Source organism: Arvicola amphibius, chromosome 7, assembly GCF_903992535.2.
Source record: "Arvicola amphibius chromosome 7, mArvAmp1.2, whole genome shotgun sequence".
NCBI lineage: Eukaryota > Metazoa > Chordata > Mammalia > Rodentia > Cricetidae > Arvicola > Arvicola amphibius.
In genome coordinates, this window is record NC_052053.1 from 22,667,478 (window position 1) to 22,692,412 (window position 24,935).

The 24,935-nt window shown below is 42.7% G+C and overlaps 1 protein-coding gene across 1 annotated transcript in view; it reads left to right on the forward strand.

Annotated features, from left to right (window-relative positions):
* The window catches only part of Pla2r1 (phospholipase A2 receptor 1), a 122,534-nt gene extending 120,753 nt beyond the window's left edge, over positions 1 to 1,781 (forward strand). The window contains 3 exon segments of the mRNA XM_038335986.1: positions 361 to 393; positions 499 to 578; positions 580 to 1,781. Of these exon segments, the coding sequence (XP_038191914.1) occupies positions 361 to 393; positions 499 to 578; positions 580 to 714 (248 nt within the window). The 3' untranslated portion in view covers positions 715 to 1,781.
* Positions 1,782 to 24,935: the final 23,154 nt, after the last annotated feature.

A 24,935-nucleotide genomic window follows, 5' to 3' on the forward strand; every position in this document is an offset into this window, starting at 1 on the left:
ACAGATGGCTTGTGGACTGGCGAAATGGCTGACCTGGTAAAGGCACTTGCTGCCAAGCCTGATGACCTAAGCTGGATTCGAACCATGGAACCTACATGGTAGAAAGAGAGAACTGACTCCCACAAGTTTTCATCTGACCTACACACACCCATGACATACAACCTTCACATACATGCAGAGAGAGAGAGAGAATCATAGATGATACATAAGTGAATGAATATCAGAGTTCCATTGAAATATCATTCATCAACACAGCCACTAGATTTGATGTATGAGCAATAGTTCGTTTCCCTGCTTTGTCTCAGTAATGACCTAACTTTACTGAATTTAAGAAATTTCTTTTTATTTATTTGATTTTAGATGTTCCAGCAGTAATGGAGCATCCAGGAAAAGGTAGGTTTGGAAGAAGAAAGGATATTTAGCTGTTCCTTTGAATCAATAAGACAGAAAGCGGGGTGTGTGGCAGAATCTATTCTCCTTTTCTTTGTCTCCCTCCAGGACGAAACCACAGCATCGTTCATCTTGCAGTCTCGCTGACGCTGATGGCAATCCTGGCTTTTGCCGTGCTCTGCTTCTGGAATCTACAAGCAGAACAGTGGCTTCTTCCAGAGACTCACAGGGTCTAGGGGTCTCTACTACCCTACACTCAGCTTTAGCACAGCACAGTTAGAAGAAAACATCCACATCCCCGATCTCGAGAAGAACGGCCAGTGAGGATGAAGTAAGAGAATGAGCTTGCTGTAAAGAACAAAGGCGGCCATGAGGGGAGTCCTGTCTGCACTGCCCCTTAACAAGACGCCATGATAATGTGAATTGTGCCCCTGTTTTAATTATCCTTCACTGGTTTTTAATTTAACCAAAGCAGATGAGGTTTAATGTATTCATTTCCTTATAACTGTGGCCCATTCTGAAAAGGGGCATTGGGTTATTATTTAGAAAGACAAGAACTACTAAAAAGAATCCTGCATTGAGAACTCTCAAGGCAGTCTGGCACACGTTCAGACATGTGAATTCCACTCAATGCATTCAAAGAGAAAGGGGGCAGGGCTCTGACTTTATTTGCGGGGAAGGTGCTTCTAAGAATCAGTGTTCTGTTTGATTTTAATTCAATCATTTTTAATAGCCTGGTTTGGGAAAGTCCTGAATCTAAACATCCAGGTTCTGGGCTCTCAGCTGATACTTTGGATGACATAATTTTTATTAGGTTTGATTCTTAAGCTTACACAGGAGAAACAGCACCTTCTCCTAAATACAACCTTGGTATGCAGGCGCTCTCAGGAATAACCACGCGGTTACAATTGTTGGGCCAAAATTATCTCAGGGCCTGTACCTCAGGACAGAGAAAAGCCTGGCTCAAGTCGGATTGTTCTGTGTCACGGGGCTGCAGAAGAGGTGGAGAATGCACTCCCCTTTACCCAGGGAACAAGGCTAAGGAGGCGGGGCACCAATGTGGCATAGACCCTCCCTTGCTAAGTGATTGCCATGTTAAAGGTATCTTCTAGGTAAGTTCAAAGAACTACAATGGGAGTTCAATATCAATAAAGTTCATAGACCTTATTTAAAACTAAAGTAATGCAATAATATATAACGATCTTAACTGGGAGATACAGAATATGTAACTCAACCCTAAAGAGGAAAAAGTGAAGATCTGAATTATACTCCCGTTAGAACCAAACTAGAGGCGATGTTGAGAAATACTAAAACGACTCTGCAGTAGTAACCTAGATACAATGTCATATGTTCACTTTGTGCGTTTAAATAAACTATCGGTTTTGACTATCTCTTTTTTGTGTTGGACTAGTTGATGCCATAGGCTGGTTAATAAGGATTAAAAGGATAATATCTGAGGCTGGAAAGTAGCTCAGTTGGTAAAGTGCCTGTTGTGCAATTACGAGGACCTGAGTTCAGAACCCCATCACCCACATAAAGGCCAGGTGCAGTGGTACACACCTATAACCCCCACTCTGGGGAGGGGTGGGATGCAGTGGTGCACATCTATAACCCAGCTCTGGGGTGGGGTGGGATGCAGGGGTATACATTTGTAACCCCAGCTCTGGAGGGGGTGGGATGCAGTGGTGCACATCTGCAACCCAGCTATGGGGTGGGGTAGGATGCAGGGGTGCACATCTGTAACCCCAGCTCTGGGAAGGGGTGGAACAAAACCAGGTGAATCCCTGAAACTCATTTACCAGGCATCCTGGCCAAATTGATGAACTTCAGGTTCAGTGATGGACTTTGTCTCAAAAACTAATGTGGAAAAAGACACCTAATTGTCAACATCTTGCCTCTACATGCCCACACACAAATTAAAAATTTAATGTATACTTTCTGTAAATTAAAAAAGTCACAAGTATGGTATTCCTTCATTAATTTCTGATAAATAAAAGTGGCTCCATAATCAAGATCGAAAAGTTACTTCTCATATAAATGTTTACTGAGAATCCTATTAAGTCAGATGTTCTCTTCTAGAATCGGTCCTGGGTGTGAGTGAATCAGGGAGGTCTCTATGCTCATGAGACTTTACCCCAGAAAGGCAATCTATACACAGAAGACATCAGTGGCTATGGAAATTAAGTATAGTCCTGTGATAAACATGGGGTTTCTCCAGGCTTGCCTGGAATATGATATATATCTCAGTGTGCATTTCAACCAGTACAATCAACTAACTGCCTTGGTGCTGGTGGCCACTAGTCATAAGAGGGAGCTCTGAGAAAAATATGAATGTGTTTCTGCACAGCAAATCGGGATCGTTAGCAATACAACACGAAGTTAAGAGTCCTTGTGGGCTATTAAGAGTGAATACATTGAAACCATCTGGTCCTGGGCTCTTTTTGGTAGGGAGGTTTCTGATAACAGTTTCTAATTCTTCGCGACTAACAGGACGATTTAGAGCATTTACCTGGTCCTGGTTTAACTTTGGTATATGGTATTTATCTAAAAAACTGTCCATTTCTTTTACATTTTCCAATTTTGTGGCATACAGGCTTTTGTAGTAAGATCTAATGATTCTCTGAATTTCCTCTGTGTCTGTGGTTATGTCCCCCTTTTCATTTCTGATCCTATTAATTTGCATGTTCTCCCTCTGCCGTTTGATTAGTTTGGCTAAGGGTTTGTCAATCTTGTTGATTTTCTCCAAGAACCAGCTTCTTGTTTCATTGATTCTTTGGATTGTTTTCTGTGTTTCTATTTGTTGATTTCTGCCCTCAGTTTGATTATTTCCAGTCTTCTGCTTCTCCTAGGTGAGTCTGCTTCTTTTTTTTCCAGAGCTTTCAGGTGTGCTGTTAAGTCACCAATGAGCGCTTTCTCCGTTTTCTTTAAGTGGGCACTTAGTGCTATGAACTTTCCTCTTAGCACTGCTTTCATTGTGTCCCATAGGTTTGAGTATGTTGTGTCTTTGTTTTCATTAAATTCAAGAAAGACTTTAATTTCTTTCTTATTTCTTCCTTGACCCAGGTGTGGGTCAGTAGTTGACTGTTCAGTTTCCATGAGTTTGTGGGCTTTCTGGGGGTTAGCATTGTTGTTGAATTCTAATTTTAATCATGATGATCCGATAAGACACAGGTGGTTACTAATATTTTTTTTGTAACTGTGGAAGTTTGCTTTGTTACCAAGTATATGGTCAATTTTCGAAAAGGTTCCATGAGCCGCAGAGAAGAAGGTATATTCTTCCTGTTTGGGTGGAATGTTCTATAGATGTCTGTAAAGTCCATTTGGTTCATTACCTCCAATAAGTCTTTCAATTCTCTGTTAGGTTTCTGTCTGATTGACCTGTCCATTGGTGAGAGAGGAGTGTTGAAGTCTCCAACTATTAGTGTGTGTGGTTTGATGGCTGCCTTGAGTTCTAGAAGTGTTTCTTTTACATAAGTGGGAGCTTTTATATTAGGGGCATAGATATTCAGGATTGAGACTTCATTCTGATGGATTTTCCCTGTTATGAGTATAAAGTGTCCCTTTCCATCTCTTCTGATTGATTTTAGTTTGAAGTCAACTTTGTTGGAAATTAGTATGGCCACACCCGCTTGTTTCTTAGGGCCATTTGCTTGATAAACCTTTTCCCAACCCTTTACTCTGAGTAGGTGTCTGTCTTTGTGGTTGAGGTGTGTTTCTTGTAAACAGCAAAATGTTGGATTCTGTTTTCGTATCCAGTCTCTTAGCCTGTGCCTTTTTATAGGTGAATTGAGTCCATTGATATTAAGTGATATTAATGACCAGTGCTTGTTAACACCTATACTACTTAAGGTATTTCATAATATAGAAACACAAGAGTCACTGCCAAATTCCTTCTATGAAGCTACAGTTACCCTGATACCTAAACCGCACAAAGACTCAACCAAGAAAGAGAATTACAGGCCAATCTCACTCATGAACATTGACGCAAAAATTCTCAATAAAATACTGGCAAACCGAATCCAAGAACACATTAGAAAAATTATCCATTACGATCAAGTAGGCTTCATCCCAGAGATGCAGGGCTGGTTCAACATACGAAAATCTATCAATGTAATCCATCATATAAATAAACTGAAGGAAAAAAACCATATGGTCATCTCATTAGATGCTGAAAAAGCATTTGACAAAATTCAGCACCCTTTTATGATAAAGGTCTTGGAGAGATTAGGGATACAAGGGTCATTCCTAAATATAATAAAAGCTATTTACAGCAAGCCGACCGCTAACATCAAATTAAACGGAGAGAAACTCAAGGCTATCCCACTAAATTCAGGAACACGACAAGGCTGTCCACTCTCTCCTTATCTCTTCAATATAGTGCTTGAAGTTCTAGCAATAGCAATAAGACAACATAAGGGAATCAAGGGGATACAATTTGGAAAGGAAGAAGTTAAACTTTCATTATTTGCAGATGATATGATAGTATACATAACTGACCCCAAAAACTCCACCAAAGAACTCCTACAGCTGATAAACTCCTTCAGTAACGTGGCAGGTTACAAGATCAACTCCAAAAAATCAGTTGCCCTCCTATACACAAAGGATAAGGAAGCAGAGAGGGAAATCAGAGAAGTATCACCTTTCACAATAGCCACAAATAGCATAAGATATCTGGGAGTATCTCTAACCAAGGAAGTGAAGGATTTATTTGACAAGAACTTTAAGTCTTTGAAGAAAGAAATTGAAGAGGATACCAGAAAATGGAAGGATCTCCCCTGCTCGTGGATTGGGAGGATCAACATAGTAAAAATGGCAATTCTACCAAAAGCAATCTATAGATTCAATGCAATCCCAATCAAGGTCCCATTAAAATTCTTCACAGAGATTGAGAGGACAATAATCAACTTTATATGGAAAAACAAGAAACCCAGGATAGCCAAAAAAATCTTATACAATAAAGGTTCTTCTGGAGGCATTACCATCCCTGACTTCAAACTCTATTACAAAGCTACAGTATTGAAAACAGCTTGGTACTGGCATAAAAACAGAGAAGTTGACCAATGGAATCGTATAGAAGACCCGGATCTTAAACCACAAACCTATGAACACCTGATCTTTGATAAAGGAGCCAAAAGTACACAATGGAAGAAAGAGGGCATCTTCAACAAATGGTGCTGGCATAACTGGATGTCAACCTGTAGAAGAATGAAAGTGGATCCATATCTATCACCATGCACAAAACTCAAGTCCAAATGGATTAAAGACCTCAATATTAATTTGAATACATTGAGCTTGATAGAGGAGAAAGTGGGAAGTACTCTACAACAAATGGGCACAGGGAACCGTTTCCTGCGCATAACCCCAGCTGCACAGACATTAAGGGCAACATTGAATAAATGGGACCTCCTGAAGTTGAGCAGCTTCTGTAAAGCAAAGGACACTGTCACTAAGACACAAAGGCAGCCTACTGACTGGGAAAAGATCTTTACCAACCCTGCAACTGACAAAGGTCTGATCTCTAAAATATATAAGGAACTCAAGAGACTAGACGGTAAAATGCCAATTAACCCAATTAAAAAATGGGGCGCTGAACTGAACAGAGAATTCTCAACAGAAGAAGTTCGAATGGCCAAAAGACACTTAAGGTCATGCTCAACCTCCCTAGCTATCAGGGAAATGCAAATCAAAACAACTTTGAGATATCATCTTACACCTGTCAGATTGGCTAAAATCCAAAACACCAATAATAACCTTTGCTGGAGAGGTTGTGGGGTAAGGGGTACACTCATCCATTGCTGGTGGGAATGCACACTTGTGCAACCACTTTGGAAAGCAGTGTGGCGGTTTCTCAGGAAATTCGGGATCAACCTACCCCAGGACCCAGCAATTCCACTATTGGGAATCTACCCAAGAGATGCCCAATCATACAACAAAAGCATATGCTCATCTATGTTCATAGCAGCATTATTTGTAATAGCCAGATCCTGGAAACAACCTAGATGCCCTTCAGTGGAAGAATGGATGAAGAAACTGTGGAATATATACATGCTAGAATACTACTCAGCGGTAAAAAACAATGACATCTTGAATTTTGCAGGCAAATGGATGGAAATAGAAAACACTATTCTGAGTGAGATAACCCAGACCCAAAAAGATGAACATGGGATGTACTCACTCATAATCGGTTTCTAGCCATAATTAAAGAACATCGAACCTATAAATTTGGGATTCTTGAGAAGATAATATGAAGGTGAACACCCAAAAAAAGATATAGTAATCCTCCTGGATATTGGAAGTAGACACGATCGCCAGGCAAAATTGGGAACTTGAGGGTTGGGCAAGACTGGGCCAAGGGAAGACGGGGAGAGAAAAGTGTGAAGGGGAGAATGGGGGGAGCTCGGAAGAATGGGGTGCTTGGGATATAGGAAGGGTGGATATGGGAGCAGGGAAGCATATATCTTAATTTAAGGAACTACCTGAGGGTTGTCAAGAGACTTGACCCTAGAGGGGTTCCCAGGTTTTCAGGGAGACGCCCCCAGTTAGTTCCTTGGGCAGCTGAGGAGAGGGAGCCTGAAAAGGCCAGTTCCTATAGCCATACTGATGAGTTTCTTGCATATCACCATAGAACCTCCACCTGACGATAGATGAAGAAAATGACGGAGCCCCACATTGGAGCGCCGGATTGAGCTCCCGGGGTCCTGTTGAGGAGCAGAAGGAGAGAGAACATGAGAAAGAAAGTCAGGACCGTGAGGGAACCTCCATCTGGCGACAGATGGGGAAGGTGACTGAGCCCCACATTGGAGCACTGGACTGAGCTCCCAAGGACCTGATGAGCATCAGAAGGAGCGAGAACATGAAGGAGAAAGTCAGGAACTAGAGGGGTGCGTTCACTCATGGAGACGGTGGGACAGAACTAATGGGAGATCACCAACCCCAGTTGGAATGGGACTGATGGATCATGCGACCAAACCCGTCTCTCTGAATGTGGCCAACAAAGGGGGCTGACTGAGAAGCAAAAGACAATGGTGCTGGGCTCTGGTTCTTCTGCATGGACGGGCTCTGTGGGAGCCTTCTCAGCTTGGTCGATCACCTTCCTGGACCGGGGGGGAGTTGGGAGGACCTTGGTCTTGGCATGGAGTGGGGAACTCTGATGGCTCCTTGGCCTTGAGGGGGAGGGAGGGGAGGTGTGGGTGGAGGGGAGGGGAGGGAAGGGGGAGGAGGAGGGGAGGGAAGGGGGAGGAGGAGGGAAGAAAAACAAAAAAAGAAAAAAAAAATAAAAAAAAAATAAAGAAAGAGTGAATACAGCTCCTAGCCACGGCTCTTTGCTACTTCTGTTGAGTAACTGGTTCACTAGGACAATCGGCTTTCATTTTTTCTACATCTTAAGACTTCACTTGTAAAATCATTACATTATGTATCAGTTGTATATTTCTGACTCAAAAGAATAATTGTCTTAACTAACCAGAGGGTATAAAAACTCAATTTAAAAATCTATCAAGTAAAATTAAAATTTCTCTCATTTTGGTAGATTGGTTGAAGCTGTAATCAGTTAACCTCCCAGTGAAAGTATATAGTCACACATAACAATGTGACAAAGGTATGTCGTTGCAAAAGTGGTTTTGCTGAAAGAACTGACATCACTTGCCAGAGCTCTGCTTTTTGACATTTAGTGTGACCCTTACCTGCAGAGTCTGTCCCCATAAACAGATCATGCATTCATTTCCATTGAAACTTCAGAATTAAATAGTAAGTACTAAGGCAACCTGCTTCTCCTGCTATCAACACCCTAAAGTCTTCTGTACACATCTAATTTTCTTCTTTAATTTAAAAGCATTTTACATACAGTATGTTTTGATCATATTCATTCTCCTCCCCCAACTCTTCCCAGCTCCTCCCCATTTCCTTCCCCACCCACTATCATGTTCTCTCTCTCAACAACAATGAAAATTAAACAAAATGAAAATTAAAACAAACAAAAACCCCAGTAAGACAAAAAACAAACAAACATAGAACACACACAAATATACATGACATTCATTTTGTGTTGGCAAACTGGCTGATGGATACAGAATTACGTCTTCTGGGAGGTGTCAGCTGCAAATATCTTCTTGGTTAGGAGTGAAATATACATGTATTTTTATCAGAACTTAATTTATTTTTTTATTTATTTTATGTGCATTGGTGTTTTGCCTGCATGTATGTCTGTACGAGGGTGTCAGATCCCCTAGAACTGCAGCTAGAGACAGTTGTAAGCTGTCGTGTGGGTGCTAGGACTTGAACCAGATTCTTCGGAAGAGTAGGCAGTGTTCTTATCCACTGAGTCATCTGTCCAGAGCCCAGAACTTAATTTCATAGCTACAGCATAAACTAAAATAAAATAAAATTAAGGTAGTAGGAGTACAAACTCACTCATGATTAATATACACCTCTTAAAATACATTATTTTGCTGAAGGGCCCTTGACCCCTGTGTTGCTCTAAAACTTAGTGGACATTGGGACCACTAAAAATTAAAATTAAAATATGTTTTTTTCTGTGACTGACCTGAGCATCTTTATAGATTCCCAAGGATTGGAAAGTCTTCAATTTGTTTCCGTTAATAATATCCTGAGTCCTTCCCATTCTAAATTGATGACTCTTCTCATTGGAAGCGCCACACTTGAACGATCTCTTTAGATGAATGTTTAGTCTTGACATCTCTTTATATCTTTGAAATGGCCAAATTCATATATGGTAACTTCTGAATATTCAGGACAAATGACAATCACAGGAATGACTTATATAATTACCTTGACATTGTGGTTAAATCCATTTAATATCACTTTTTTATATAGTTATTTATAGTTGATACTGGAGTGAGTCAGAAGAGGCAAGTCTTCAAATATGACCTCACATGAAAAATCTCAGTTTAACATCTATATCATGTCATGTGTTACATGACCAACATAACATATGCTATAGTGTTCATAATTTTATAGGCATAAAAATAGCAGCACACATCCTAAGAAACTAAAGGTAAGTAAAATTAGAAAGAGCATTTAAAAGTTCCATGTATTTTAGGACTACATAAATTCCATTTCTAATGGAACTCTGAGGCTCCTGGAGGGCGATTTATGAGAGTGCATGGCATTTATGTTTGTGTACGGTCTTACAATTCAACATAAGATAACTAAAATTCAGACTTGTCAATTGCTTATGTCGCAAAGCCCTGTTAAGCCTTCTGAATGTGGCTTTACAGATTCAGCTCAAAGAAAAATGCCAGTGCTGTAGGCATATTGTAAATAGACACGCGGAACGTGTGTTTCATCTCCTAAGTCCATCTCATTACGGCTATTGCATTTTCGTTGTCTTTAAAGAGTCAACAAAGGTGCCCAAACATGGAGTGCTAGATAAAGAAATGAAAATCTACACAGGCCTTTAATTCCTGGTGAGGAATTCTAATTGCAGAAGAGAATATCTCACTAAAGCCACAAGTTGAGCCCCACATATGCCAGTGACCTTCTCTACTCAGAGTTAATTAACACAAGCACTTGCTTCTTGCAAAGCACTTTGCTGTAATTTAGAACAAATTAAGAGAAAAATCATTCAAGTGCTGTCTTTCTTCACACCATGAAGTAAGCGTGGTGGATCAAATTTAATGGATTTAAAATATTATCATCCATTTCTTATAATGATGAAAGGCAATAAATACCAATATCTTCCTTTAAAAACTATCCCAATCTGTCATTTTTAATGTTTCCATTTATTAATGAACGCTGAGTTTCAAAATTAATAATGTCTTTTCTATTGTTCTCATTAAGTCTCTTATTTACATTTGGTTCATTGTATACATCCCTGAATATTTCTTAAATAATATGACAAACAGTTAAAGAATCATTTTGATTTTCTCTTGCCTTCTCCCTGCTCCTGAAATTACAGCTTTACTATGGTTTCCACACGGTCTGTGTCTTAACTGGAGTTCCTTTCCCTACATCACACCTTATGAGGTCCTATCTTCAGTGGCTGAACTTTAACCTCTTAATAAGTAGGGCTAATCATGGACATGATTAGCTTTCTTAAGTAATCGATTAGTTAATGCTTGATTAATGATTAGTCCTCTTTCCCAGTAAACCCTGGAACCTCCCAGACAAGATGTGGAGCAGAAGGCAAACCACCGAAAGACTCACAGGAAGGAGGGCGGAGCCAACAGGAAGTGTCACCTAGGTGAGCTCCAATACAAGAAGCACTTCTGCAGAGGCCTGGGAGGAACCCCGTTGGCCGCTGAGCGAGCTTGATACCAGTCGTGTTTACTCAAGCCACCCTGTTAGGAGTACTTAAGCAAGATGCCTCTAACCCCTGCTCTAATTCCATTCTGGACGGCACTTCGGAGTAAACAAAAACTCCTAGTCTCCACACATTGAGCAGGAAAGAAGCTGTGCCTCTGAGCACAGGAAGGAAACTGAAAGCTTCCTGGAAATGAGACTACAGCAGAAACACCCTGGCATTGATAGTGGATCATGTACCAACTTCCCAAGTGAAGAGCGGTGTGTGTGTGTGTGTGTGTGTGTGTGTGTGTGTGTGTGTGTGATCTGCTGCCCCTCCATAACCCACTAAATAAACTTTATACCCAAACTCTCTCTGCATGGCGTACCTGTCTGTCTCCTGCCATGGCTTCAGGTCCCATTGGGACCCTTGTGGGGCCAGCCTAGGGTCACCAGCGTCATGAATGATAATGGGGGCAGCGGGGGATGGCATATAAAGAAAGCCGTTAGCCTGTAATGGCATATTAATCGTAAATTAATATTACAGTCTAATTATAACTTGTGTCTGTTACCGAATGAAGTTTTACAGATGGCAACCACTGAACTTATCACATGGTTATTACTCCTACTGCATATGATGCAGTTATATCGGACTCAGCTGAGACCTCAAAGAACTTTCTTTTGAATCAGTTATAAGAAGGGAGTCATGAAAATTGATAAACGCTTAGCTTATACCTGTATCTTCAACTAGAACACACCCAGATGTACTCACTCATCTTTTGGCATAAGGACAGAACCATTCATTTTGCTATTCTTTAGAGTAGATCCAATCAGGTTTCATCCGCGATCACCTGCTTTTCCGTCCCTAGCAGGTGAAAATGTTCTGTAGATGCCTGTGGACCGGTCTAAGTGCACACTCTAGATTTCTGTCATCTCTACCCATATCCCAGATTCCCTTGTTCCATATCAGAAGGTTTAGATACTCACGTTTTTAATTCTTCACAAAGTTGCCAGTTTACTTTTTATAAAAGAACTCTCACACCCTCATTTTACGTTGCAGAATGAATTGCAATGTAATTTGCAACACCAAGTCAGCTGGCACAAGTAGATTTGTTTAATAACTGTAACCAGCCAGTGCTGAACACAGGGAAGAATCAGTGGGCACAGCAACCAGGCCGCATCTTGTGTAGACTTGGCGATTGAATGGGGTAGTTAAAGCAGTTAGCTTTTGGGGCTTTCAGTGTTTGAGGCTTTACTCTGGATTCAGAAAGGAGACTTTGGCTCAGAATTTAACTTTGAATCCTCGTTGGTTGGGTCTAAACATAAACAGGCCAGAAGAGAAGACAGCTCGGAGATAACCTGTCCAGAGGGTAACTTGATGAAACATGCCTGAAGAAGGAAGCGAGAAAATGCTGATGAAGTAGACGCCATGTCAGAGGAAGCAAGCCCCAACAGGGCATCCTCAGCAGCCCAGGCGTCAGAGCAGGGCGTCTGAAGGCAAAGCTCTTGTGGCATTTGAGACTTCCGATCTATAAGAACATCCTCTGGTGAGATGGATGATTTATCAGGCTATCTTTCCTTTGCTATGAGCGTAATGACTTCATTTGTTCTATTTTCTTGCTCACTAGAGTCACTAGTTAGAGAATTCGATCCTTGGGATGGGCTTGCCTAATACTGAGAAAACATGTGATCCCCCAGTCTTTGATTCTTAGTGCCTAGAAAAGTCTTTGCTAAAAAAACAAACCACGAATAACAGCAAAAACTCACAAGGGCTTGTGGTTGCGATTTAATTTCCCATGTAGCTTCAATAGAGGTATTACTGTGTAAAGTGGGGGTTCCCAACCTTCCTAATGCTGTAACCTTGACCCCCTCAACCATAAAATTATTTCATTGCTACTCTTATGAATTGTAATGTAATATTTAATATGCAGGATAATTGATATGCAACCCCCAAAGAGGTCTCAACCCACAGACTGAGAACCACCGATGCAAACATTCTAGACTTAAACGTCTTTGTGTGTGTGTGTGTACATGTATGTATGTGGAGGGAGTGCATGTGCCCATGTGCTTGTCTGTATGTGTGTACATGTATGTATGTAGAGGTAGTGCATGTGCCCATGTGCTTGTCTATATGTGTGTGTGCATATATGTATGTGGAGGGAGTGCATGTGCCCATGTGCTTGTCTGTATGTGTGTGTACATATATGTATGTGGAGGGAGCGCATGTGCCCATGTGCTTGTCTGTATGTGTGTGTACATGTATGTATGTGGAGGGAGTGCATGTGCCCATGTGCTTGTGGGGGCCCAGGTTGAGTCTAAGGAGCTCCTCAGATGTTGTCTTCTCTTTTCTGATGGGATCTCTCTCTGGCCTGGAACTCACTGTGTGGTATAGGCTGGTTAGGCCAGAGAGAACCACCTGTCTCCATCTCCCCAGTTCTGGGATTACAAGAGTACAGTACCCCACCACACCTTCCTCCTTTTTGTTTTTATTTTAATTTTTTATTATTTTTTCCACAGGTTCTGAGAATCAAATTTAGGTCTTCATGTTTCCAAGACAAACACTTTACCAACTGATCTATCTCTCCAGCCCTTGTCTGAGAATTCTGTTTATCAACCAATGCAGTTGACATCATGGTGCCTTCCTCGGTCCTGTGTATGGCTTTGTTGGATCATAGTAGTTCTGGCACATTGCTATAGAAGAAGATGGGTATGAACACTATAGTCTCCCTGGGAAGGACATCTAGACCCCAGGAGCCTGTCCCGATGCTGTGACTCCAGAACAAGCATGCTCACTTAACTGGTCTAGCTGCCACAACTTGGGTTTATTATGCCTACCTACCTCAGCAGCTGTGGGTGCTTAAGTATAGTCAACCAAGGTACCACACTCCCTTATCCCAGAAAACGGTCTGTTTCTATGACAATCAAGAAGCAATCCCTAAGAGCCCTGGCAGTTTCCGAGGTCCAGTCCATCTCTGGTCTGACTCTCTTTCCTTGAAAAACAGTGAGCCTTCCTAATAGATCACTGGCTCTCATTCGAACAACTTCATGGCAGGGTTTAAAAGATCACAAACCTATTGCAAACATCATTTTATAGATGACAAGAGACAGAAACATTCTGGTTTGTAGGTGATATTCCATTGACCTGTAATGAGGTTAGACTCCAAATACAATTCGTGATTCCCAGTCCTGAGAAGCTCTTATCAGTAGCTCGTGTTGCCTACAGGATGCCTGACATCCAAAACACAGGCCAAAGGGGTGAGGTTGGAGGGAGTCACGGGAGACCTGGGACACTCAAAGAGACCTTGTTATTTGACCAGGAAATCAGAGAAGGGCAAACAGTCTCCTTACTCAAACACACAGTGGGTGAGGCAGATGCAGTTGTGCTTTGGAATGCCAGTTGGCATTCGGAATAGGGCAAGGATGCCCAGCAAAGCTCTCAAACTGGGAAATTGAACAAGGAGGCTCAAGGAAGGTGGATCAGGAGCCCAGAGGAGCCGCACAGAACAATACAAACATGCAGAAGCAAAGTTACCCCAGTTATTTTTTTCCTAATGAATCCTGCACGTGGTGATACTTTCTCCAAGCTCAGCTGGCACAGTATTGAGATCTGGTTGTTTCTAGTTTTGGTCTGTGCTCCTAGAAACGGATCCATTCCCATGAAGGCAGGTGAGCTGCATTCCATGCAGACTACAGATGCAAGACAATCCCCTCTGAAAGTTATGCAACCCCAGGAAACCGAGAACTTTAAGGAAGTCTCTTTGGCTAGTAGAGAAAGGAGAGAGGAAAACGGCAACTAGAAATCGAGTCTGATTCTAATTGGCCACTTTTATGGCAAATATGAAGGAGGGTTCTTTTTTTGACATCAAGGTCTTTAATTCATCCTTCTTAGCCTTGTGTGGGCGGCCTTTTCTTCCTCCCAATCTATAGACCACCCTTCCACGCTCTAGGGAACATGACTAGCTCTGAACGTCTGCAGCAAGCAGGTGCATTTGCAGAAGTGGAGAGATAACAGTTACTGGGCAGGCAGTTAACCTTAGCTGAGGGTCACACTGTACAGAAACTTACGGCAGGGCCAGAGACCCGCAGGAAATGTATGACTGGTCTAAGTGACCAGAGACCAGTTTTACCCACGACAGTTTTAGTACTTAAAGTAGTCTTAGGAATACTTTCATGAGATGTCATAACTATGGTTCATAAGCCTACTATGCTGTGAGCCACAGTTGTAGCCCTTAGATGTCCTTGTCTTGTAGCCTCAGTGAGGTCCAGCCCAATGCAGGCTAGGAAAGAAGAGTCAAGGACGAGCCAGAGAAGCAAAATTGGGCCTGTGGGATCCCCAAATCCCTCTGTGCCTTCTGCAGCCATGTGGAGGTGACGTTCTTGCTCTAGGCCTTGTATCTGTCACTTCCCTGTCCCTCAGTTACAAAGCTGAATTATTTCTAGGTCCAAGGCCACCAACTCCATTTGCTTCTCCAGGCCTGGCCCGGGGAAAGCTCTCAGGGCCTGGAGTTGGAGCTGAACTTTGACTTCACACCTTCACTAAGCTGTTTTCAATTACCACCCCCTGTGATCAGGCTTCTCCTGGGGAGCCCTAAGGACAAGTGTGGACCCCGCTTTGGACATTGGGATGGTTACTGTTTAGCCGTCTGGACTCTCTGGGAGGGTGTTTCTTTCTTTCCTTTTTTTTTTCCGTATGAAGCTTTTCCAACACAACATAAAATTCCAATTAAACACATGCTCAGCCCAACTGGACTCCAAACGCAAGCCTGCTAAATCATCCCCCAGTAAACCATTTTTGAAATGAAATCAGAGTGGTCACTGTCGAGGGAGGAAAAGGTTATTATCAACTCAAACTGTTAAATTATACTTTCATGACTGAACACAACTGTAATCCATATTATTATTTTAAATTGCACTATAAAATGCAGTCATTTATCGCCTTTCCAAAACTGAGGGATAATGTATTACCAAATTATCAAGGGTCCTTTAATAAAGCTCTTGAATTTGATTCATACTGCATGATGGAGCTTATCCTTGAGAAAGAGCCACTAAAAGGTATCCTTAGTCTTAAACCTAGTGACATAAAATCTCCCTCTAATGAGCTGCCAGAAAGCTTCCGCTTCGATGCTTTGTTGATACTGGTGTCAGCAGGACATTTAAGCTTCAAGCTTTTTATGTTTGATCAAATACCAACATTACACTGAAGCAGAAGAATGAATTTAGAGTGAAGCTTCCAAAACCCCCTAGAGGCCTCCCCCTTCCTTCCTCCCCACCACTGAAGAGGTCACTTGAATCAGAGTTTGGTGACAGAAGAGTCCGTGCACGTTGGATATAAACAAAATTGCTGCAGAACTAAAGGGGAACTATGCACCGACAGACTTCTCTAAAAATGTCAGTCACGTCTAAGACAGGAGGCTGGACCCTGTGCTGGGAAGGAAGAAGGTGACGAACACCAGAGGGGACGAGAGGCTGGCCCAAGCTCTCAGCTAGTGCATGGGAGGCTGGAGTCAAGCACACATACACTGTGGGCCTTCCTGAAGGAAAAACCAAGAAGAAGGAGGAGGAGGAGGAGGAGGAGGAGGAGGAGGAGGAGGAGGAGGAGGAGGAGGAGGAGGAGGAGGAGAAGAAGAAAGAGGAGGAAGAAGAAGAAAAAAAAGGAGAAGAAGAGAAGAAACCTCCGATCTTAGAGGAAAATAATCATCTCACCTAACTTTAACTTTTTCCCATTGCTTTCTAAAGCTTTCTGAGCCCTCTAAAAGGAAATTTTTATTATGCTTCCATATTCACAAAAAAAAAAAAACAGATTGAATTTTCAGAGTCTCAGAAATCAACAGGAAAATGTCAACAATAAAAACAGTGCTCTTGGGAAATAATTTACACACAGAACCCAAACTACTTGACTGCCATCTATGCAGTTGGGATAAATTCTGACCCAATAATCTTTTACCTGGTTCTCTCATCCTTGAATACACACAAACACACACACACACACACACACACACACACACACACACACACAAATGTAGCATTACTGTCCCCACAGTAAAGAATCTCCTCAGCCTCGGAAATGCCTCCCACCACCCCCACTACGTCACTGACGAGACCTGTTAGATTTAAAGATTATCCGGTAGGTACTTTTTCTAAGAGCATGATTGGGAAAATTAATATCCCCTGCTACTTCAGGGTGAGAGGAGATGAGGGAAAAGATCATGGCTAACATAAGGGAGCAATGGGAACTGGGGAAGTGGGCAGGTACAGGAAGGACCGCTTCAGTTTGTTGGGAGAAATTACATAGTAGGGAGTTGAAACTGGATTATTCTCTTTCCACTGCCTGAGTTCTACCCACCATAACTTTTTGGTCAATGTGTAGCATCAAAGGGGTGAGAGGAGAGAGAAATGACGCTATAACCAAATGTTATTCTTAGGGAATTTAAAATCTAATTGAATTTCTCTTTTAGGATCCAGGGACAAACTTTCCTGTCATGGAAGAGCACTTCTCCATGTTTGTATTCCATACTCTGTGCTTTGCTTTGTTTTCCCATTTAACCAAAAGTCAGAGGAGCCATATTTTCAGATCAATGGGCTGGCATGTCTCAAAATCTGGAGTATGAAACACTCAGCATCAGATAAATTTAAAGAGCCTAGGTAGTTCATGATGTAGAAGCATGGGTTGCCTTTGCTATTGTTTTTGTTTTGGTGTTTTATTTTGGTTTGGTTTGGGGTTTTAGGTTTTGGGTTTTTTTTTTTTTTTTTTTTTTTTTTTTTTTGACAGGGCTTCTTGGTGTAGCCTTGGCTGTCCTGGAACTTGCTCTGTAGACCAGGCCTGCCTTGAATTCACAGAGATCCGCGTGCCGCTGCCTCCTGGGTGGCATTAAAGACCAGTTGCAGATATCTGACATGACTAGGAGCCCTATCATCTTCAAGCACTTTTTACTTCCCAGGATGCCTTGTGGTTCGTGAGTACTCATGATCTAGGATCCACCAATGAGATGTCCACACTTAAAACCTCAATTCAAAAGCCATGGCAAGCTTAATAACGGTCTCCAGAGATATACAAATATCACTTTATAGGGTAAAGTGAAGCTTAAATATCCTGCTGACACCAGTATCAACAAAGCATCGAAGCAGAAGCTTTCTGGCAGCTCATTAGAGGGAGATTTTATGTCACTAGGTTTAAGACTAAGGATACCTGTTAGTGGCTCTTTCTCAAGGATAAGCTCCATCATGCAGTATGAATCAAATTCAAGACCTTTATTAAAGGACCCTTGATATTTGGCCAATGTGATACTTAGATGGGGACATTATCCTGCAATTATCCAGATGAGTACTAGGTACCATAACATGAACCTTCTAAGAAGGGGTAGAAGGTCATTTGAGGGCAGTGGATGTACACAGGATAAAGCAACATAAAGGCAGAATAAGGAGCGTTTGAAAATGTGGTAGTGGAAGGTTCTAGAAATATAGCCACCAGCAAAAAATACCCAGTGTACCATATGCTGTACCAGAAAGGATGGATTCTCTCCTGGTGTTCCAGCCCAGTGGGACCCTGTTCTGGGCATTCTAGTCTCTAGAACCGAGACAGAATGCATTGCTGATGTTTTAAACCGCCCAGTTTATGGCAATTTGTTACACAATGAAAATTAATACCAACTTGAAGAAGTTGGCCCTGCACAGAATCCAGTCCGGAAGGGCAGTGGATGGTACACAGGCTTCCACACAGAAACTGCAGGACTACTACCTCCCAGTCATGGTTAGTCACTGCCTCTGCCCAGAGGATGTGACTGTGGAATATGCGGGGTAATTTGTGCTGAGCAGTCTATGACTCTGTCAACCATCTTTTGACCTCATACTTTTTTAAAATTTTATTCTTTTTATTAAGCCCTATATTTTTCTCTGTTTCCCTCCCTGCCTCTCCCCTCCCCTTCAGTCCTCTCCCAAGGTCCCCATGCTCCCAATTTACTCAAGAGATCTTGTCTTTTTCTACTTCCAATGTACATTAGATCTATGTATGTCTCTCTTAGGATCCCCCTTGTTGTCTAGGTTCTCTGGGATTGTGATTTGTAGGCTGATTTTCTTTGCTTTATGTTTAAAAACCACTTATGAGTGAGTACATGTGATAATTGTCTTTCTGTGTATGGGTTACCTCACTAATAATGATGTTTTCTAGTTCATCCATTTGCCTGCAAAATTCAAGATGTCATTTTTTTCTGCTGTATAGTACTCCATTGTATAAATGTGCCACATTTTCCTTATCCATTATTCAGTCAAGGGGCATTTAAATTGTTTCCAGGTTCTGGCTATGACAAACAATGCTGCTATGGACATAGTTATGAGCTCATACTTTTACAATTGCCTTTTCTGTTGGAACTAGAGTGGGTTCTTTATTGTGCAACATGGAGCTCTGGTCATACAATTCTGGTTGCATTATCTCGGACATGCTGGGCTGTCCTGGAATGCAACAGAACCCAGTTTCAGTAATTTTTTTCTACCATAAGTTCATCCATGGAAAATGTCATTCAAATGAGATGTCCTAGTAACCATGGAGCTAAAATGGTGGATTCAGAAGCATATCCATTGTAATTAAAATAAACTCTCTATCACCAATTTAGCCACCAAAGTCAATCCTTGTTCATAAAGAGACAAAATGAGAATGTTAAAATGGTAGCTCATTGAGTGTAAATGCTAAACACGTCCTGCTGTGCACACCTATAATAACAGCTCAGGAAGCTCAGGCAGGAAGATTGCTGCAAAATTGAGGCTTGTCTTGTCCACATAGCTAGTTCTAGGCCAGTTGGGGCTACATGGAAGATGCTGCTGCAGATAAAAAGAAAGCTCTTGCCCTGTGCATTAGAATAAGATTGAGCTTCTTTCCAGGGCAGTGGTTCTCAACCTTCCTAACGCTGCGACCCTTTAATACAGTTCCTCATGTTGTGGTGACCTCCAACCTTAAAACTGTTTTGTTACTACTTCATAACTATAGTTTTGATACTGCTATGAATCGTAATGTAGATGTCTGATATTCAGGCTATCTGATATGTGACCCTTGTGAAAGGACCAAGGGGTCTTGACCCATGGATTGAGGACCACTGCTCTAGGGATTAGCAAGCGTGGTCCAGAGAACTCAGTGTCACTCAAGAACTGGTTAGGAAGACTCTCAGGCCATCACTGAGGATTCCTGAGCCAGATCCTGCATTTCAACAGGATGCTCATGAGATAATCCTTGTGTTTACTGAAGGTCGAGCAGACCTTTCCAAGGGGGACAAACTGGACTTTACAGAGGGAAATGGCACTTGAGTTGTGGCTTCGGTTTAGTTACAGAGAAAGGCACCCCAGATAAAGAAAATATCCAGAGCAGTGTATGAAGGTAGGGAAGCATAGGCCACCACAAGGGATCGTGCAGTAGTTTTCAACCCTAGACAAAGGAGACGTGAACAGGAGGTAGTTAGAATTAGACCGTGAATGATCAAATGGGAGAGTTTCCACATTAACCCAGGGGCACTGGAGCGCCAGGAAAGGGCAGGTGAAATGGTGTGTACTCTAACCAAACGTGTCAAAGTTGATTCAGGAAACGGCTAGAGATAGGGGACATATGGCAGTTGTTCAGACAAGAACAAAGTAGCAGCAGAAGGAGGAAGAGGAAGTTTCTGTGTTACAGGGCAGGAAAAATAAACAGAACACAGGACTGTTCATTTGGCCAGGGATGTAAGGGATGGAGGAGATTGAAATTTTATATTAAGAGTGTCCAGGAAGGAAGAGAGAAACTGATTATCAAGATGAAAGTTAATGATCCTGGGTTAGTCTGGCTGATTTTGATGTCAGAATGTCATCCAGGGAATGTGTACTTGGTAATGGGAGATTATCCAGTCCTCAGGAGAAAAGGGGGAAACCTATAAAAAAGACTGAGAGAAATGGTCACAAGGAGAGGGCTGTTACCTGAGATTGAGTTTTCCAAAGGCCAACATTAGGTGGAGATGGGCAGGCAAGAAGAGAACGTAAAGAATTCCTTCCCTTATAGGGGGAGAAAGACAGGGTGCTGGCCACATAACTTAGGGGCAAACCACAGCTGCCCAGCTCTGGTGCCCTAGGCAGAAAGGGGATTTCTCCAGAAAATATTTCCGATTGTCCCATGCAAAAGTCTCAGGTGAACGGGACACCAGTTGGGACTAGTACTTTAGCGGGAAGAGGAGGGGAGTAGAAAAAAATGGAAGGAAAAGAAAGGGAAGTGGGGAGGGGTGGAGAGAGAAGTTACCGCCCCCATCCAAACCCCATGGATTCTTCTACCTGCCTTCCCACCACATCCCAACTACTTCCTCAAACAGGCGCAGGTCCGGAAGTTGACAAACGTTCACTAAAGCAAGGAGGAAGGAAAGGCAGCAAAGAAATCGGTACTGTGGCCTCACAGGAGAGGAGAAAAGAGTGGTCACATGATCACTACACAGTCTGGCTGCAAAGGGTGGTTTCACTATTAGCAGTTGAAGTCGTGGATCATCAGTCGGTCGGCAAATGAGGAAGTAAAAGCCAGTCTTTAAGAAATAATATAGAAGAGCTAGCTCCAGGACAGGCTTTAGAAACTACAGGGAAACCCTGTCTCGAAAAACAAAAACAAAAACAAAAAAAAAAAACAAAAAAAAAACAAAAGAAATAATATAGAGATAGACAACACGGTCCGTACATAAACTACCTTTTTTTTTATTAAATGTGAAGAGAAGTGTTAGGGACGAGCCACCCTGCTAGGAGTCGATGGCCAGAAAAGTCCTTGAAGGACCCCCAATAATATAAGCCATTGCCAGTGCCTTTGCCTGCCCACTAGCGGTGGGTCGTAAGACCTGACTGCTGAAAACACCTCAGAGTTTGGTCCCCTGAGGTAGAGAAATCAAGCTGAAGCTGTGCTGGGCACTTCCTCCATGCTGGGCAGCCCGGACACTGCTAGAAGCGGCTGTTCAGGCTGCAGGGGAGGAGACTTCCACTGACAGTCAGCCATGCTTAGCTGTGGAGTCCGTGGGCCATACTAGTGATGATCCAAGCATCATGCGCACACTGGTGTAATAGCGGCACGCTCTAGGGGTGCAGCCACCTTCCTTCCGATTGGATTTGACCTGGTCAGAAACCTGTGGTTAGGGAAGCCATACGCCCTAGCGTGGAATCGGCTGTTGTCGTTTTACTAACTGGGGACGATGCGCTTCTCAAACTCGCCTTCTAAATATTGGGCTGTGCCCACACAGATTAGTGCTGCCGTCTGCTGTGGTAAGAGACGCTTGCTTTCTAAGTGGGCAGCGGATGTTAGGAGACCCATGACTGGTCAAGTGCTAAGAATTAAGATGACTGTTAAAGTGCTGAGCCCTAAGTGGGACATGGATATCAACCCCTGAAAGACCCAGGGAACATCGTGGAGGAGAGGGTGGGAAGCATGTAAGAACTGGAGGACGTGAGGGAGTGCTGTAGAGTGAGATTGCCCTGGCACCATGCTCTTGACTGCTCAGCATCTGTGAGCACATAAGGTGTGCGTGAGATTGAGCCTGTGGCATACTGTCAACCGGCAGATCATGAAGCTACCCCTCCCTGAGGATGTAAAGACAGCAGTGTTACTGAGGGAGGAAAAGACATGGTCTTCTGCGATACTACAGCCACAGGTAAAACATTCAAGCTTGTAAATATGTTCCCATAAGCAAACCCAATTAAACTCCATGGGTCATGTGGGGGGGGGAGGAGATGCCAGTGGAAAGGTGTCTTAGTTTCTTTTCTGTTGTTTTGATCAAATACACTGATAAAGCAACCTAAGTGGGAAAGGGATTATTTGGTCCACAGTTCCATGTTACAGGGCAGTCAGAGAGGTGGGAGCTGGAGAAAACAGGTCACATGACATTCACAGTTAAGATCAGAGGACAGTGTATTAATATAAGCATGTTACTGTTCAGCCTATCATTCTCCATCTTATATAATTCAGGACCTCTGTTTCAGGGACTGTTCATACCCACAATTAAGATGGGCCTTTTCAAAACAATTAACAAGACAATCCCACATATACATTCCAGTCTATTATAGGCTGAAGCCCACTTTCCCTGCCATTCTGGGGCACAAGGACATGGATTGAGTTTATCAGCTAAGCACAATTCCTTAGGATTAACAGCGGCAGCCATTAGCCTAGTTCTGTGGCAGGACTTTGCCTGGGTCATATCTACTGCTTGCTGGGGTTCATTCTCAGAGTCGAATTCTCTGGGCTTCCAGCAATTCCACAAGTCTAGATATACCTGGATGCCTGTCTGCTGGATATCAAGCTGACGATACTACTGTCACAAAGAGGAGCAAGTTAGAAAGAAGAAGGGCGGTGGGAGAGGGAGTGGGGAAGAGACAAATATCTGGGAGCAAATATGGTGAAAACATGTTACATAAATGTATGAAAAGTCATGTTGAAACTCATTACTCTGCTTAGTGGAGATAATCTATCCATTGCTTTAGAGTATGAAGGTAAAGTCCAAGGAGAGAAGCACAAGAAAAGTTATTTATGCTAAATGGACATTTGGAAGTATTTCAGACCAGTGTGCAGGACTCTGCAAAGGCAACAGAAAGTTCCAGACTAAAGAGTAAAATCTGATCCTAGCCAACACAGGAAGGGGGGACTAATTTAAAAAGAGATACGGGTAGGGAGGTGGCTGTAAGGGGAAGGGCACAGGGACAAGTGAATCCTGGAGGGGTTCCTTGATTTAGTTTAACTGATGTGAAATATTATCCCGGGGAAGGTATTCCGCTGGAAGCTGCGGCGTGCATGCATAGACTGGAGCAGGGCAGATCTCATGACTTCCGTGAGCTGATGAGCTAGGGCCCATTAGATTAGATGAGCGCTAATGTTCATTCAGCCTTAAATGTGTTAGCACTTTAATATTTTAAACTGCAAACATCAATACAAACAAGTGAGAATTTAATAATGCCGAACAAGACGCACATTGTTATGGGAGTTTGGGACAGAAAGCAAATGCTTCTGGCTGCGGGGCTTCAAGGACAAGGCTGAATCCTGAAGGGCAAGGAGACAAGAAGGCAAGAAACATTTGTCTGAAACTTCTCTGTCTCTCTGTCTCCAATTCTGTCTCTATCTCTCTGACTTTCTCTCTCTCTCTCTCTCCCTCTCTCTCCCTCTCTCTCCCTCTCTCTCTCTCTCTCTCTCTCTCTCTCTCTCTCTCTCTCTCTCTCACACACACACACACACACACACACCCCGGGTATTAGAATAGATCTTTATATGGCTTGGGGATGTAGCTCAGTGGTAGACAGCTTGTATAGTATGTGAAAGAGCCTGAATTTAATCCTTGTTACAACAAAGAAAATAAATAAAATGGGTGTTTATTCATCCCTTTTCTTTGAGTTTTCTTCATGGACAAGACAGAACTGTCACTCTTAGAGCTGAGTCTCAGAGTTGAGCTCAGTGTTCACAATCCCTGCCACTTAAGCATAGGCCCAGGGACATGGGTTAGGTTAATCCCTTAAGCATACTTTCCTGGGTTCAACAGTGGCAGTCACCACGCTAGGCCTGTATCATATCTACTACCTGCCAAGGTTCACCTCAGACTCTGGCTGTCTGCCCTTCCAGCCATTCTACAAGTCTTCTGAAACTCTTTCAGTAAATTTATTTGCGTTTTTAAGCTACCTAGATTTTCCGGTGTTTTCATGTGAACATCCTGATTCATACCAGTGTGGTCACAGGAAGCCCACATCCCAGCTTTGGGGAAGAAACAGGCGAACTTTAGCCATAGATGGTTATGTCAGAGAAACAGAAACCTCACTACATGTGTCAAGCAAAAGAGGCATTTGATATAGGACATGAGAGGACTGCTCAATCTCCAGAAAGAACAGAGGAACCAAGGCCAGGGGATCCTCTGCTGAGATTTAAGAAGTTAAAGATTGTTGAAGGACGCACAAGACGCACATTGTTATGGGAGTTTGGGACAGAAAGCAAATGGTTCTGGCTGCGGGGCTTCAAGGACAAGGCTGAATCCTGAATGCTTTTGGTCCTCTCACATTGGGGATAGTCATAGCACCCAAAGGTTGTATGAAAAGTTCTTAGCACAGCATCCACAGTTAGTATGTGTGAACAAATGCAACCTGCTGGCACGTAGGCCCCAAACTCTAACATCTGCTGCTGAGCCTGGCCTACCCAGGCTTCTTTGAACTTCCAAGCTGCCAAAGATTTTTTTTTTCAGTTTCTAAAAGCAGTCTTGTATTGAATCTCTTCAAGGTGTTCCAAGCTGCTGACTCCTGTCCCGTAAACCCTGGATGCACAAGATGATCCACTTGGTTGTAAGAAGAAAGACTCACCA